Source organism: Pseudophryne corroboree, chromosome 7, assembly GCF_028390025.1.
Source record: "Pseudophryne corroboree isolate aPseCor3 chromosome 7, aPseCor3.hap2, whole genome shotgun sequence".
NCBI lineage: Eukaryota > Metazoa > Chordata > Amphibia > Anura > Myobatrachidae > Pseudophryne > Pseudophryne corroboree.
This window is the reverse complement of record NC_086450.1, coordinates 31283059-31298858: the sequence shown is the minus strand read 5'-3', so window position 1 is coordinate 31298858 and position 15800 is coordinate 31283059. Positions and strand designations below refer to the sequence as shown.

Sequence of the window (15800 nt, the reverse complement as noted above, 5' to 3'; positions counted from 1 at the left end):
CAGCGACCCCCCTCCCCCCGCATGCACGGAACAATGACTGAGTCATCAGCGCTGTTTAGATCAATAAACATAATTTTGGAAATCCATTCCGGCTCCAGCATAGCTTTCTGCCACACTCCGCGCTAATACTGCTGCATAAATCAGCCAGCAATCCCTCCGCACACGGCCAAGGTGACTTTGCTCTACGCCTGCAGGCGGCACCTTATTCCCACTCTGTGATCGCTTACTGTCAATTTGTTCCCGTGATGTACGATAATGCACCCAGGGGATGATAACAAAAGATAATAAAGCCCATTTCTGTGATGTCATTTCAAGACTGCTGATTGTCTCTGTCTCCTCCCCTACAGGGCTCATCGTCCTGACCCTCCTGGTTTGCTGGATGCCCAACCAGGTCCTGCGCATCATGGCTGCCAGCACGCCAAAGCAGGAATGGTCTGTCCGGTACTTCCGTATCTACATGACGCTGCTCCCAGTAGCCGACACCTTCTTCTACCTGAGCTCCGTGGTCAACCCGCTCTTGTACAATATATCTTCCAAGCAATTCCGAGACGTCTTCCTGCAAGTCCTTCGATGTCGCTTGACGCTGGAACACGTCAACAAAGACAAGCTTCGGCGAGCTCATCTCCACTCTGCTGCCAGCAGTACCAACTACAAACGTCCTCTGATGTCCTCAAGGAGACATCATTCATCTAGAAGCACTAACGACACTTCATTAAGCACTTTTAAAACTGACCCAGAACACAGGAGCAATGCTCCGGAATCTCTGAGATCTCACAGTGAAGTAATAATGCAGACGTCTGACGCATCGAGACGCAACGGTGTTTGTGAAAGTGAAATCTGAGCTGGTTCCTTTTCTGGCACTAGTAGTGCCTCTTTTTCAGGCCCTATGAGCACGCTTCTCCAGTTACACCAAAGCCTCTACTTGTGCTTTTGTAAATCTCACACCTTATTTATAGTGCCAACATATTGCGTCGCACAGTACATGGTATGAAACGTACATCACAGACCGGAACACACGTTAAGGGGAACGTGCAGAGAAAGGCAAGACACTGGCTACAAATAAGTGGTGGCTTCAGGTTTATGAAACTGCTGCACTGACCCGTCTGCAAACGAAGGACTGAATTCACCAAAGTGACCAGATGGACATCTAAAGTCATCTTTTTAAAAACATCATCTTTAATATCCAGATTGATTTTGACTATGGGGGTTATTCAGGTCTGTTAGCAAACCAAAAAAAGCATAATAATCGGCAAAACCATGTGCACTGCAGGTGGGGCAGATGTAACATGAGCAGAGAGAGTTAGATTTGGCTGGGTTATATTGTATCTGTGCAGGGTAAATACTGGCTGCTTAATTTCTACACTACAATTTAGATTTCAGTTTGAACACACCGCACCCAAATCTAACTCTCTCTACATATGTTACATCTGCCCCACCTGCACTGCACATGGTTTTGCCCATCAGTGTGCCTTCTTGGTTTGCTAACAAACCTAACTAACCACCAGTGACGTTAACTAGATGTGTTTTTCAAAATGTTTATGCTATAATTAATTCTACAAACTTACTTTTATCTCTACGTGTAAGTAGTCTGCAAGAACATCTTCAAGATACAGAATACTAATGGGAAAATGTTTATTAAATATGCATTCTTGGACTGGGAAAAACCAGTAGCTAGGCAGCGCCTAGGGGCTAGATTTTCCGAAGCCGTAGCTTCTCCAAGCCGCTGCTCCTTGGCGGCTACAGCTCTTAATGAACCCAGACTGCTTAAAATCATCAAAATGTAAACCGTGTGTTCTGAATAGTCTGAGGCTCTTAGTTTAAATCAGGTGAAGACTGGAGAGTAGACGTGTTGGACAGGTCAGGGGGCATCTAACCAACGGGTGATCCTAACGATCATAGAAAGTCAATTTAATGACATTGATGGTCAGTTCTTAGTGTATATCTAATAATTGTTTCAACATTATGCCCCAGATTTATCAAGCCTTGGAGAGTGATAAATTACCAACCAACCAACTCCTAACTGTCACGTTACAGGCTGTGTTTGAAAAATGACAGTTAGGAGCTGATTGGTTGGCACTCTCCAAGGCTTGATAAATCTGGGCCGGTGTGTCAAGTCACTTCTAGAATTTTCTAGCTAGATGCAATGAACGCTCTATTTTATGCTCCCTGAATTCCCATAATTAATACCTTTTGGCATGGTCCATTCCAGCCCTATTGTATTTCAATAGGAGAATTTTGCTGGATTCACAATTCCTTCTCCTGCCCTTCAGCCAGACACAGTATTTCCACCATCACGGCACCTGTACAGGAGTCTCTGTATTAAAGGCAGTGTTCTGTACATACATTCACGTGAATATTACCAAATAATCTGTATACAGGTTACAGGCAGCACTCAGGTAAGAGGGTATATTGCTGTATAAATGGGGTGTACATGTCCACAATATGTGCTGTATACCTAATAAAGCAGTGTATTTTGTGTTACAAACTGCCTTGTGTGCTTGTTTCCACTACTACTAAGGGGGGTATTCAATTATTGGCGGATTTTTCGACTAGTTGAAAAATCGTAAATTTTCGGGCACATTAGCACGTTTTTGGGTCCATTTGCGCCCATGCCGATACCCTCACGCCCCCAAAAAAGTGAAAAGGCATGGATGAAAATTAATTTAAAAAACGGGCGAAGTTGCCCACAATTGAATACTGTTGGTCGAATTAGTGCCCATTTTTGCTAGCTGAAAGAACGGTACTTAATTGAATGCAAATTTGGGGATCCGGTCTTTAGGTTAACAGTAAGTAGGTCGACCACTATTGGTTGACAGTAAGTAGGTCAACAGGGACTCTAGGTCATCATGAGTTTTTAACATTTACGATCCATGTGGACTACAGTTGGGAACGGTAACTTTCGCGAGCAATGCGTGGGGACACGGTGCACTAATTGGGGTTCCCGGTCACTGTACGGAGAAAACGACACCAAAAAAAGTAAAAAAAACCTCCTGTCGACCTAGAGTCCCTGTCAGCCTACTTACTGTCGACCTAAGTCTAATCTACCTAACATACCACACCCGTAAATTTGGAGATGTTGCCAACAGCAGCTACCTTTCGGATTCTAGCTAGCATTTCCTAGAAGGTATAGCTAAATGATGAGTACAATCTGATTGGTTGCTATGTGCAACAGCTCTACCCAGCCTTTAATAAACATAGCCCTTAGTGTGGGTTGTCCATCACATCTACATCACTTGGGTTTTATACATCATTACGCCGGGTCCTAGAATAAACATAAAATGTGGTTTGGATTTGTAGACTTATAATCAGGCTTACCATACTATCCCTTCACACTGGGACACTGATGAATTACACAGGTTCTGTGGCAGGAGGACTTCAAGTCTGTATTTCAGCTGGTTTTAGTCAGCCCCAGAACCTGTGTAATTCATGAGTGTCTCGGTTTAACCCCTTCAGTGGTATGCCCGGAAAATTTCTGGGGCCAGCTGCGCTGTACAGACTGGCAACCCTGGAAATTTTCCGGCCATGCCCCTGCTCCCCCTCCCTCCTCCTTACACTCCGCTCAGCCGGCCCGGTGGATGACGCGATCGCGTCATTCTGCAAAACTCCGCAGCCGAGCGGAGTAAAAGGGAGGAGGGTGGGAGAAGAGAGGGTGTCGGTGCTGGTGGGCCAGTGCCCGCCAGCAAATGCTGCCCAGGGGATGGCCATTGGTGGGTTATCCATCAATGGTCACCATCGATTGATAACCTCGATGGTGTAAAACCATCTGAAATAGATCTATCGATTGGTTTCACCCATCGATGGTTATCCCTGATTTACAGTACACATGTGGGCGGAGCAGGGGGTGTTCCTTATTGAGTGTCAGGGGGCGGAGCCAACGCGCAGGTAAAAAAAATTAAACCCTTCCCTGGGAGGTGTGATCAAATTCCAAAAACCCGCCACTGAAGGGGTTAAAGGGATAGTATGGTAATCCTACTTATAAGAGATTGCTACATACAGATATATTATATAGATAATAGATAGATCTTAGTGAAGAAGATGGGTACAGTCATAGACGTTAGATAGATTAAATGATGGTACACAATATATATGACACAGGAAAATGTTTCTCAGACTCTGCCTCCTGGAACCTGACAGTACGTGCTTGCAAGGTGTCCTCAGGAGTAATTATTACCACCTGTAGATCCGTTGTGTTATTCCAGTAACACACCTGTGCTCCAGCTAGGTGATCTGGGAAACATGCATAACAATGAGCTACTAGGCCAGAGGTTCTCAAACGCGGTCCTCAAGGCACCCCAGCAGTGCAGGTTTTAAGAATATCCATGGCTCAGCGCAGATGGTTGAATCAAATTGACTGAGGTCCTAATTAAGTCACCCGTGGACCGATGGGGTTCCTTGAGGACCACTTTTGAGAACCTCTGTACTAGGCAGATATGAGAAAGGTCTGATATAGATAAGACAGATAACTATGACATAGATATGATACAGAAAAACAGGTAAGAGATAGATATATATGATAGAACAGATAGCAATGACACAGATTGCTATATACAGTAGATAGCTTAGAGATATGATATAGATTACTATGAGGTAGGCCAGAGGTTCTCAAATGTGGCCCTCAAGGCTCCCCAGCGGTGCAGGTTTTAAGAATATCCATGGCTCACCACAGATGGTTGAATAAAATTGACTGAGGTCCTAATTAAGTCGTCTGTGGACCGTTGGGGTTCCTTTAGAACCTCTGTACTAGGCAGATATGAGAGAGGTCTGATATAGATAAGACAGATTACTATGACATAGATATGATACAGAAAAACAGGTAAGACATAGATATATATGATAGAAACGGATAGCAATGACACAGATTGCTATATACAGTAGGTAGCTATTAGAGCAGGCATTCCCGCGGTCCTCAAGGCACACCAACAGTGCAGGTTTTGGTGATATCCAGGCTGCAGCACAGATGGTTAAATCAAAATAACTGAGGTACTAATTAAGTCACCTGTGTTCAAGCCTGGATATCACTAAAACCAGGACTGTTAGTGTGCCTTGAGGGCTGAGGTTGGAAAACACTGCATTAGAGATATGATATAGATTGCTATGAAGTAAGCCAGAGGTTCTCAAACGTGGTCCTCAAGGCTCCCAACAGTCCAGGTTTTAAGTATATTCATGGCTCAGCACAGATGGTTAAATCATATTGACTGAGGTGCTAATTAAATCACCAGTGGCCAACCAATGGATATACTTATAACCTAGACTGTTGGGGTGCCTTGAGGACCGCGTTTGAGAACCTCTGAGGTAGACAGTTAATGTTACAGATAGGTAGGACAATGGTTGGTGTATCATATTGATAGAGTTTAGGAGCAGACAAAAGCTTGATGGACTTGCTCTTCCAACTGGAAGAAGACTGAAAATAGACAGGATAGTGATATAATTGTGGTTATTTCTGCATTCTGGGAAAACGTAAACATGCATCTCAAAGATGTCTGCCTTCTGCCTTTGCTATCTATATATTATTAAGTTACGAGGGCATATTTGCGGCAAAATAGCATATTTTCTAGCATGATGTAATATTGGGTGTGGACCTTTCTGCTGGAGATTAGTGGACATGTGATGGAGCATTTCATTCTTGAAGGGTGTCATCCCTAATGGGACAGAGAGGGTGGGGATGACAAATATTTGCGCAGGTTTTCCTAATATAGCAGTCACAATCTTTTGCTTCCCGCGTGCCGGCAGTCGCTGGACACTGGCGGTCACATCAGTAAGACACTTATTTCTCCTACAGAAACCTCATCCTCTAAGGGAATGACCTAAATGTAAAACCTGGCTGATTCTACAGGGGATGTGTCTGCAGCTCTTGCTGAACTCCCCTGCTCCTGCTTAGAAAACCAAAACTCTGCAGGAAATCATTTTTTTAAAGGTTAAGGAGCCAAATTTTTGGCTGTGGAAATATTACTGATCCAAAGTCTCCGAATTCAATGTGAAGGATGGAGGAGTGACAGGACATGAGGCCGGGTGTATCGGGTAAATGAAATGTTCCCTTTAGTCTCCTGCGTAAGTACGTGAAGAGTAAACGGACTGAGGGAGAAGCCACGTAGAAAAGAGATTGTGCAGGCGGTTTGCATCCACTTATTCTGTGTGTACAGAGAATGGCCTTTATTAAAGTGCAGTTTGAAAATACAACTGAAGAGTAGATTTACTATAACCCAACAAAAAGTATAACAAAAATATATTTTTGGTGACCTGTCATGTTTGCTGAGGAGACAAACCAACAAGCTTTCTTTTTCCCTGGCGGGGAGGTACGATCAGGGGAGTAGTCCTTTTTTGTTACTATAGCCGGCCTGTCCTCAGGGACAGCACTAGTGATGCCGTCACGGCCAGCAGACAGCCATGTTGTGTCGCTGCAGAATTCCTGTTCTTCTTGGTTCGTGGTCCGTTGCAGAGAGAGGTATCGCAACAGCTGATGCAAACCGAATTCACTTTGCCCGGGGTGCAGAATGACTGGTATCCAGCAGAGGCGATGAGACAGGCGGCTGATGAAGCACATGACTTGCGATACAATATTCCTGGAAAAACAAGAACAAATTACTGGCTGATCAGAGAAACGTTGATCTGTGAAATGAACTATTGATATTCTGCGAGATAGCGGCAGACGCCGTACACCTGCTCCTTGACTACTGAGAAGACGGAACCCCTCCATGATTGTCTCATCATCAGCTTAATATGCTGGGAATGAAAATACACAGGCAGGTTCCGAGGGATGGAACGGTGAAGGTCAAACGCTTATCATTCATTCACTGAAGGGAAGACGCCGGCATTACTGTGAATCCTAATTATTCCGGTGGTTTTATTCTACATTCTTTTTTTTTTAACACGTATTTAAAAACAACTATTTACAGGGCGACCACAATAAAATGATGAAGGAAAAATATTACAAGACAGAGCGGTGGGTGTGTCGGGATGGGCGATATCCTGGGGCGAGGCTGTGTGTTTAGACGCTCCTGCCAGGGGCAGCTGGCATTTGTGCTGATCGGGTGGTAGTCTGGGCAGCATACGCCCGCATAGGGGTTGCATTAATTATCCGGACTCCAGGTCGACACCAAAACGGTCGACACACCTTAGGTCGACACCTGAATAGGTCGATACAGACAAAAGGTAGATATGGAAAAAGGTCGACACAAGTTTTTCACATTATTTTTCATGCTTTACAATCCACGTGGACTACAATTGGGAATGGTAACTAATTGGGGTTCCTGGTCACTCTACGAAGAAAGCGACACCCAAAAAAAACATTAAAAAAACTCATGTCGACCTTTTTCCATGTTTTGTCAAGGTCGGCCTATTTCAGGCGTCGACCTGGAGTCCCATACCCATTAATTAGCGCTCTGCCACGTGCTAATCCCTGGTAGGTGCACTTAGCATGGATTTATCCTCCGCCTCAGGAGCTGCAAAGAAAACTCTGCGCTAAGGGGGGTCATTCAGACCTGGCTGCTAATGCGGCCCGCAGCCTCACACATTGCGGTCACATCCCTGATGGATTCCACCGCAATGTGATTGAAAGTGTTGGGCGTTCACGGGGCGGGGTGAACCGGGACCGTACTCAGATTAAAAAATGGCTGCGCTGTCAGAGAGTCTACCTTAGTTCCGATGCGTCCGCAATTACAGAGGGAGGCGGCCCCCAGCCTGTGAGGAGATGGACGCAGATCTGGCTGCGTATGCAGTGATCTGCGTCCATCTCTGAATGAGATACTAAGGGGGTCACTCTGACCCGATCGCATGCTGCAGCTTATCGCAGCAGTGCGAATGGGTCAGAACTGCACATGCGCCGAAGGCTGTCGGGCCGCTACGATCGCCTCTGCCTGATTGACAGGCAGAGGCGGTTGCTGGGCGGGGAGGGTGAGGAACGGCGACGTTTGGCCGCCGTTTCGTGGGCGCGGCCCGGCCAACTCAGGCGTGGCCGGACCGGATGGGGGCGGGCCGCAGCGGCTGCATGACGTCACACGCAGCCGCTGCGGGCCGGGGAGCGATGAATAGCTCGCGGCCGGCACGCTAAAGCTGCGCTGGTCGGGAGCTACTCTTGAAGTGCAAGGGCATCGCTGCTGTGCCATGCCTTTGCACTTCTGCGGGGGGCGGGGGGGCAGCACTGACATGCGGGGCGGGATAGCCCTGTACTGGGCGTCCCCCCGTATGTCAGTGTGAATGATCGTACCTGCTATGAATGACCCCCTAAGTGCGCCCTCTGATACTTACCATGGGGGGCAACTTATACAGTAGATTCCAGGTGCTAAAGCCAGAATATACGGGTTACAGCGCGTTATCAGATAATTTATCTGCCCCATGGGTGCAATAACACAGGTCAGGCCAGTTGATCATGAACCCTTGAATTATAATCTGGGAACTGCATTGATCTCCAAAAAGTCACCTAGTATAATTATATCAATGCCCAAAAATTGTTATTGGCATACTGGTATTTTCTGCATTAATAATCCAATGATAGTTCTAGAAGTGTTACTGAAAACTCGATTATAGTAACTGCATTCATCTGCATTGGAACAATCCCTCTTGAATTACATTTCATAGATTACGTTCACAGCAAGACTGCGACAAAAGTACCCAAGGAACAGTGTTGAGCAGGGTTGGAAAATACTGTGTAAGATTGCTATGTATTAGAAACCCTTGATCAACCATTTTTGAATGGTTTCTAACATGAACAATCCAAAGTTATTAGGCTTTGATATGATTTATTTGACATCTTTCAATAAAATATTTTTTTACTGCTCATCATTCCTATTACATCTTAAATGTAGATAGAATAAATATATTAAAAAACATACAAAGTACACTCAGAGATAGATGGAATTGAAAGAAAGAATAAGTTAATGTTAAGCATTAGTCCTACTTATTACTTATAAAATGCAAAAGCACTTTTCAGAGAAACACCCACACACAAAAAGGAGGAATTAAGCATTAGCACTGGACATGCCACTGGCATTAAACATTTTGAATAAAAACAGTCGTTCTTTTTAGGGGAATAGACTTTTTTTTTTTTTAAGAAGTCACAGTGCCGAAACCAGTAGTCACGGAATAATAGAAAAACCAGTGTTTTTAAAAAATGCAACAAAAAAACATTTGGTTAAAAGCAGCCAACATCAGTGCTGAGCCAGTAAAATTACTTCTTATTAAGCACGTTTAATTATAAAAATAGCATCTATAACATAAAAACCAACATAATCGTAATCCTACACACATATTACTAATGCCACTTCCACACAGAGAGCGGTCGAAGACCCGGCTTTTACAGCACGGGCTGGTTTCCGGTTCCATCCTACTACCGCTTTCAGAAGAAATTGCCGGGTCAACCCGTGCCCTCCTTCTGCGTGAAAGGGTCAATCTGGGTTGCAATTCCCGGGACTTCGACCCTTGTTAAAAGTCAGGATCTCAACCCTGGTTGACCCGTTCACACAGAAATGGACCCACGTTGACCCATCAATGTCTTCTGCCTGAAAGGGGTATAAATAATATAGTACACTCATATCTGCATCATTCGATGTTACTCCAGTTTGAATATTGAAACAATATTAAACTGTTGTAATTATACATTAATGGCAACTTATAGTTCTTATTAGAGCAACTGAACCCAGATAGCGGTTCTGATACAGCAAAAACAATCAAATGTTCTTGTGGTAAATAAGAGGTGATATGCCCAATATTTATGGATAATATTAAATCCAAAATGCAAAACCCAGTCCCTGATTAATAGGGAGAGTCAGTGGTGTAACTAAAGAGGGTGCAACCCCATTGCACCGTTCTAAAAAAAATAATATTTTTTATTAGTAGTGCACTGGTTCCGTGCCCAGCAGTTTCCTTTCTGGTAGGAAGGGAGGGGTAAGACACTGAGCAGCAATCTGTGGCAGCTGCATAACAGGAAGATTAAGAGTGACCAGTCGGGAGTTGTGTGGCCCCGCCCCCGCTCAGCACTTCTTCCACCAGCTGTCACCGCTGGTAGTATCCACCATGCCTCCCCTAATGTTAGGGTTCCTGCAGGACTAGGAGCAGGCTCAGCACCCTACCACCCTGCCGCCGCCTAATGTTTTCCAGTCCCCTCCCTACTGCCTTGCACCTCTCTGTCCCCTCCCTACAGCCCTGCCACCTCCCTACGTTTCCCAGTACCTTCCCTACTGCCTGGCACCTCCCTGTCCACTCTCTACTGCCCTGCACCCTCCATAACACCCTACCACCCCATGCCTCCTTGTCCCCTCCCTACCACACTGTGCCTCTCTGATCCATCCCTAACGTCCTGTGTCTCTCTATCCCCTCCCTATCACCCTACGTCTCTCTATCCCCTCCCTACCACTTTACGTCTCTCCATCTCCTCCCTACCACCTTACAGCTCTCTATCTTCTCCCTACCACCTTACGTCTCTCTAGCCCCTCCCTACATCTCTCTATCTCCCCCCTACGTCTTTCCATCTCCTCCCTACCACCTTACATCTCTCTATCTTCTCCCTACCACCTTACATCTCTCTATCTTCTCCCTACCACCTTACATCTCTCTATCTTCTCCCTACCACCTTACATCTCTCTATCTTCTCCCTACCACCTTACGTCTCTCTAGCCCCTCCCTACCACCCTACATCTCTCTATCTCCTTCCTGCCACCTTACGTCTCTCTAGCCCCTCCCTACCACCCTACATCTCTCTATCCCCTTCCAACGTCTCTCTATCTCCTTCCTGCCACCTTACGTCTCTCTATCTCCTTCCTGCCACCTTACGTCTCTCTATCTCCTCCCTGCCACCTTACGTCTCTCTATCCCCTCCCTGCCACCTTACGTCTCTCTCTCCCCTCCCTACGTCTCTCTCTCTCCCCTCCCTACGTCTCTCTCTATCCCCTCCCTACCACCTTACGTCTCTATATCTCCACCCTACCACCTTACGTTTCTCTATCTTCTCCCTACCACCTTACGTCTCTCTCTCCCCTCCCTACGTCTCTCTCTATCCCCTCCCTACCACCTTACGTCTCTATATCTCCACCCTACCACCTTACGTTTCTCTATCTTCTCCCTACCACCTTACGTCTCTCTATCCCCTCCCTACGGCTCTCTATCTCCCCCCTACCTCCTTACGTCTCTCTATCTCCTCCCTACCACCTTACGTCTCTCTATCCCCTCCCTACCACCCTACGTCTCTCTATCCCCTCCCTACCACCTTACATGTCTCTATCTCCTCCCTACCACCTTACATCTCTCTATCCCCTCCCTACCACCTTACGTCTCTATCCCGTCCCTACCACCCTACGTCTCTCTATCCCCTCCCTACCACCCTACGTCTCTCTATCCCCTCCCTACCACCCTACGTCTCTCTATCCCCTCCCTACCACCTTACGTCTCTATCCCCTCCCTACCATCCTACGTCTCTCTATCCCCTCCCTACCACCCTATGTCTCTCTATCCCCTCCCTACCACCCTATGTCTCTCTATCCCCTCCCTACCACCCTACGTCTCTCTATCCCCTCCCTATCACCTTACGTCTCTATCCCCTCCCTACCACCCTACGTCTCTCTATGCCCTCCCTACCACCCTACGTCTCTCTATCCCCTCCCTATCACCTTACGTCTCTATCCCCTCCCTACCACCCTACGTCTCTCTATCCCCTCCCTACCACCCTACGTCTCTCTATCCCCTCCCTACCACCCTACGTCTCTCTATCCCTCCCCTCCCTACGTCTCTCTATCCCCTCCTTACCACCCTACGTCTCTCTATCCCCTCCCTACCACATAACGTCTCTCTATCCCCTCCCTGCCACCTTACGTCTCTCTATCCCCTCCCTACGTCTCTCTATCCCCTCCCTACCACATAACGTTTCTCTATCCCCTCCCTGCCACCTTACGTCTCTCTATCCCCTCCCTACCACCCTACGTCTCTCTATCCCCTTCCTACCATCTTACGTCTCTATCCCCTCCATACGTCTCTCTATCCCCTTCCTACCACCTTACGTCTCTATCCCCTCCCAACCACCCTATGTCTCTCTATCCCCTCCCTACCACATAACGTCTCTCTATCCCCTCCCTGCCACCTTACGTCTCTCTATCCCCTCCCTACCACCCTATGTGTCTCTATCCCCTCCCTGCCACCTTACGTCTCTCTATCCCCTCCCTACCACCCTATGTCTCTCTATCCCCTTCCTACCATCTTACGTCTCTATCCCCTCCATAAGTCTCTCTATCCCCTTCCTACCATCTTATGTCTCTATCCCCTCCCTACGTCTCTCTATCCCCTCCCTACCACCCTACGTCTTGCTATCACCTCCCTATGTCTCTCTATCCCTTTGCTACCGCCTTGCATCTTCTTTCCCCTTCAGCAGGTAATGACTTGTACTGCACTGCAGTGGGGTGCTGAAGGGATTTTTTTTCTCATAGGGTTAATGGTTTTTTTTTTATGTGGGGGGTGAGGCCTTCTCCTGATTTTGCTAACTTCTAGTTACGCCCCTGGGGAGAGTAGTGGCTTTCCTTTAGGCACTTATACTGCCATAGCTCAGACAAGTGCACGCTCGCCACTCTTCGTCAGTAGTGGTTTATAAGCCACATAAGTGATCGGGGAACCTCCTGGCTCTACCCAATGCTTCCAGGTCAGGTGCGGGCAGGAGCAAGGCCAAGGGCTCATAGGCTCAGGATGGCAACCAATTTTATATATTCAGTGTAATTGGTTGCAGGATATAGCAATTATCATAGTGCTGGTCTCTGTCACCATGTGCTAACAGCGGTAGCCTTGCTCTACAACGTACCCCCTCGCCTATCTCTGCTGCAAACCAATATCGCTGTGTCAGTCCCTCCAGCAAAAGCGTAACAGCAGCCGCAGCACTCTCCTCCCATCTAGGGCAAGGCGCACACCTCTCCAGGTAACAGGCAGCAACGCGTTTCATCACAACTGTGATCTTTCTCAAGCTAAGGTATTTTGTAGTTGAGAGTTTACTTTCACAAGAGTCACAGTGCGTAATAAACACATTTCTTTACTGGACCTATTTCAGCTCTTGTCTGAAGCGACTGTTTCTCTGTACATTAAGGAAGAACGTTGTGTTTTCTCATAGATAAAAAACAGAATAGAATTTTGTTCTTCATGAAAGGCATCAGTTAGGGCCGGGCAATCTGTATCTGTTGGACACTGACGGATAAGCTGCGTTCTAGATACAGACTGGCTGGTATTACGGGCCAGGGGGTGGGGCGGCGAGGGATGCACCTCGGTGTATAGTCATACTGTGTGGGTGCGGAAAATGGGCACATGCTACAGAGATGTCCACGTACAGCCCAGTTTGGCGCACAAGAGACTTTGCAATTTGCCTGCGTGATGCAGCTTTATCTTATAATATGCGCCTTAATACGCTGCTTTATACCAATTCTTTTGAAACCCTAAATACTTACCCTAAAGTACGTTGTACAATATTAGCTAATTGAGATGCACAATGCTGGAAAAAGTGCACAATCTTGGGTAAAAAGCAAAGAGGTCCGCTGCAGGTGACCCCACCAGGACTCGTTCTGCTTCATCTGCTATTTTCTACCAAGGCAAATACTACTAATCCTAACTACTGGGGCCCTGATTCAGCTTCAGGATTCGTTTCGCTATCTATCAAAACTAAAACTGTTTGCGATTGCATGCTGGGGGCCACCCAGCACAGCGCAAGGCCCCCCCCAGCATGCTAATGGCGGTCATCGATGCAATCTCAAAGCTGATTAAGGGAAGCCCCCCAGCCTGCGCAGCCTGGCTGCGAAAGCAGTCAGAATGCCGCAATTTTCTCCGTGCACGCAGCTGTGTTTGGCGAGGCCGCCCCGAAAATGTCCCGGACCTGCCCCCTTTTTGGCCATCATGCGAGTGCCTCTGCCTGTTAATCTCGAACTGGGGCAGGCCGGGACCGTTTTCAGGGCGGCTGCGTGACATCACACGCAGCCGCTCCGATTAAAAGAAAATGGTGGTGGGCTGCCTTACAGTGCAGCCAGGGGTCAACCTTAGTTCCGATGCGTCCGCAATTACATTGGGAGGTGGCCCCCAGCATGTGAGGAGATGAAGGCAGATCTGGCTGTGTGTGCAGCGATCTGCCGCCATCTCTGAATAACCCCCTTAGTGCACTATTAGCCAATTAAGATGCAAACTGTGGGAAACAGTACTCAAATGCTGGGACCACCACCCATGGTATAGCGTCTAAGTCGTACCACGAGTCCAGCACCATATGGCACACAGGTGTGTGTTGTGAGACCGTACAGTCCTAGGCCTTCCAAATGCATCTACGTTTAAAAGAGAGGCGGTGCAGGAGGGCCGCTCTCACGCAAGCTGTGCTGAGCTAGGGTGCGTGGGCCACACAGACCAGCACATCAGCGTATGTACACATGTTAGGAGATGCATCTTTTATACCTAGTATACTGTAGGCCAGGGACGCAGAGGAGAGTGGTGGGCACTAATTACCTGGGTATGGGCCTGTTGGAGAGGCCGGGGCAGCTGCTGAGGGGACAGAGGGAGCACATAGGGGCATATTTAGCAATTTTGTTTTTTTTTAATAAAATAACGTAAAAGTGGGTGTTTTATACCACTTTCACATTATTTTAGCATCAAATAAATGTCTGAAACTTCTCCTCTAAGACCTTAAATTCACGTATTTGTAGTAAGCAGATGGCTTTTTCCATACTTGTAATGGGAAATGCGATCTGCTCAAATTTACTACTGTTAATATGTAAAACAATACCAAAGGGAGCCTTGCAATAATAATACCATCTTCAGATGGCGCTTTGCAGGCTTCCCTCCATTTATCTACTCCTGCTCTGCCCTTCCTGCATGCTGGCCGGCAGTGCAGAGCCTGGAGCCGACTCCTGTGACCAGCCTGTTTATCTAATAGCCCACAGAGAAAGTAAATAGTTATAATACAAAATAAATTAAATAAAACTTACCTCCATTCAGGGATTGGGTGGGCTCCTTCTCTGTAACCCAGCTGAGGTGCAAGCCGCGACTTTCACTGCACCTCAGCCGACCACGCAGATCAGCAGATCGGGGCACAGAGAAGGAGGCCGCCAATCACTGATCCCGGTGCAGGTAAATCTTATGCAGGAGAGGAGTCAGGGAGTCAGGCAGCAGCTCACACGTTTTCTATACTCCATGTCTATCACACACACTGTAGGGTTCATTATTTGTCAAGAGCCAATTAACCTTATTTAGGGAGAAAACCCATTTAAGCCTGGGGAGAATATACAAACCCCACACATATTAGCCCATGGTGAGAATCAAACCCAAGACCACAGTACTGTAAGGTGGTACAGGTTTAGTATACCATATCCAGAATACTCGGGACCAGGAGCATTTTCTGGATAACAAAATACCTATGTATGAACTCATACGTGTAATGTTTAATGTATGCTACATTTTCCCCCTTCTTATGCTATACATTTCCCCCTTCATGTTGCTGCTTGGCGATGCATTGTATTGCAAAAACTTCCTATTGTACGCGAGTACACCTGGCCAATAAAGCTGATTCTGATACCTATTATCCGGATGGGTCTGGCATGTCAGCTGCGGGACTTGGGAGTAGTGACGGCAAGGAAAAAGCTGCAAAGCCACTCCCCCACCTGTCTGTGATCGAACGTGGACACAGTGACGTCATGACACCGGCCACGTCATGACGTCACTATAGGTCTGAAATATTCCAGTTTTCAGAATAGTTTGGCTGACGGTGTCCGTTATGTAATGCTAACCATAACACCAACGGTTCTGCTTGTTCTTGGGCGCCATTATTAGGAAATCTAATAGCGCCCCCCTCCTCTGAGTGTTTCAAA

General features: G+C 47.0%; 2 protein-coding genes across 2 annotated transcripts in view; one reads left to right on the top strand and one right to left on the bottom strand.

Moving 5' to 3' along the window:
- Positions 1-2485, top strand: part of GPR39 (G protein-coupled receptor 39) — a 168101-nt gene extending 165616 nt beyond the window's left edge. Inside the window, exon 2 of the mRNA XM_063932881.1 lies at positions 348-2485. Within this exon, the coding sequence (XP_063788951.1) occupies positions 348-841 (494 nt within the window). The 3' untranslated portion in view covers positions 842-2485. The remainder of the gene's footprint in view (positions 1-347) is intronic.
- A 3622-nt stretch (positions 2486-6107) lies between these two features.
- LYPD1 (LY6/PLAUR domain containing 1) overlaps positions 6108-15800 on the bottom strand; it is a 170926-nt gene continuing 161233 nt past the window's right edge. Inside the window, exon 3 of the mRNA XM_063932882.1 lies at positions 6108-6560. Within this exon, the coding sequence (XP_063788952.1) occupies positions 6325-6560 (236 nt within the window). The 3' untranslated portion in view covers positions 6108-6324. The remainder of the gene's footprint in view (positions 6561-15800) is intronic.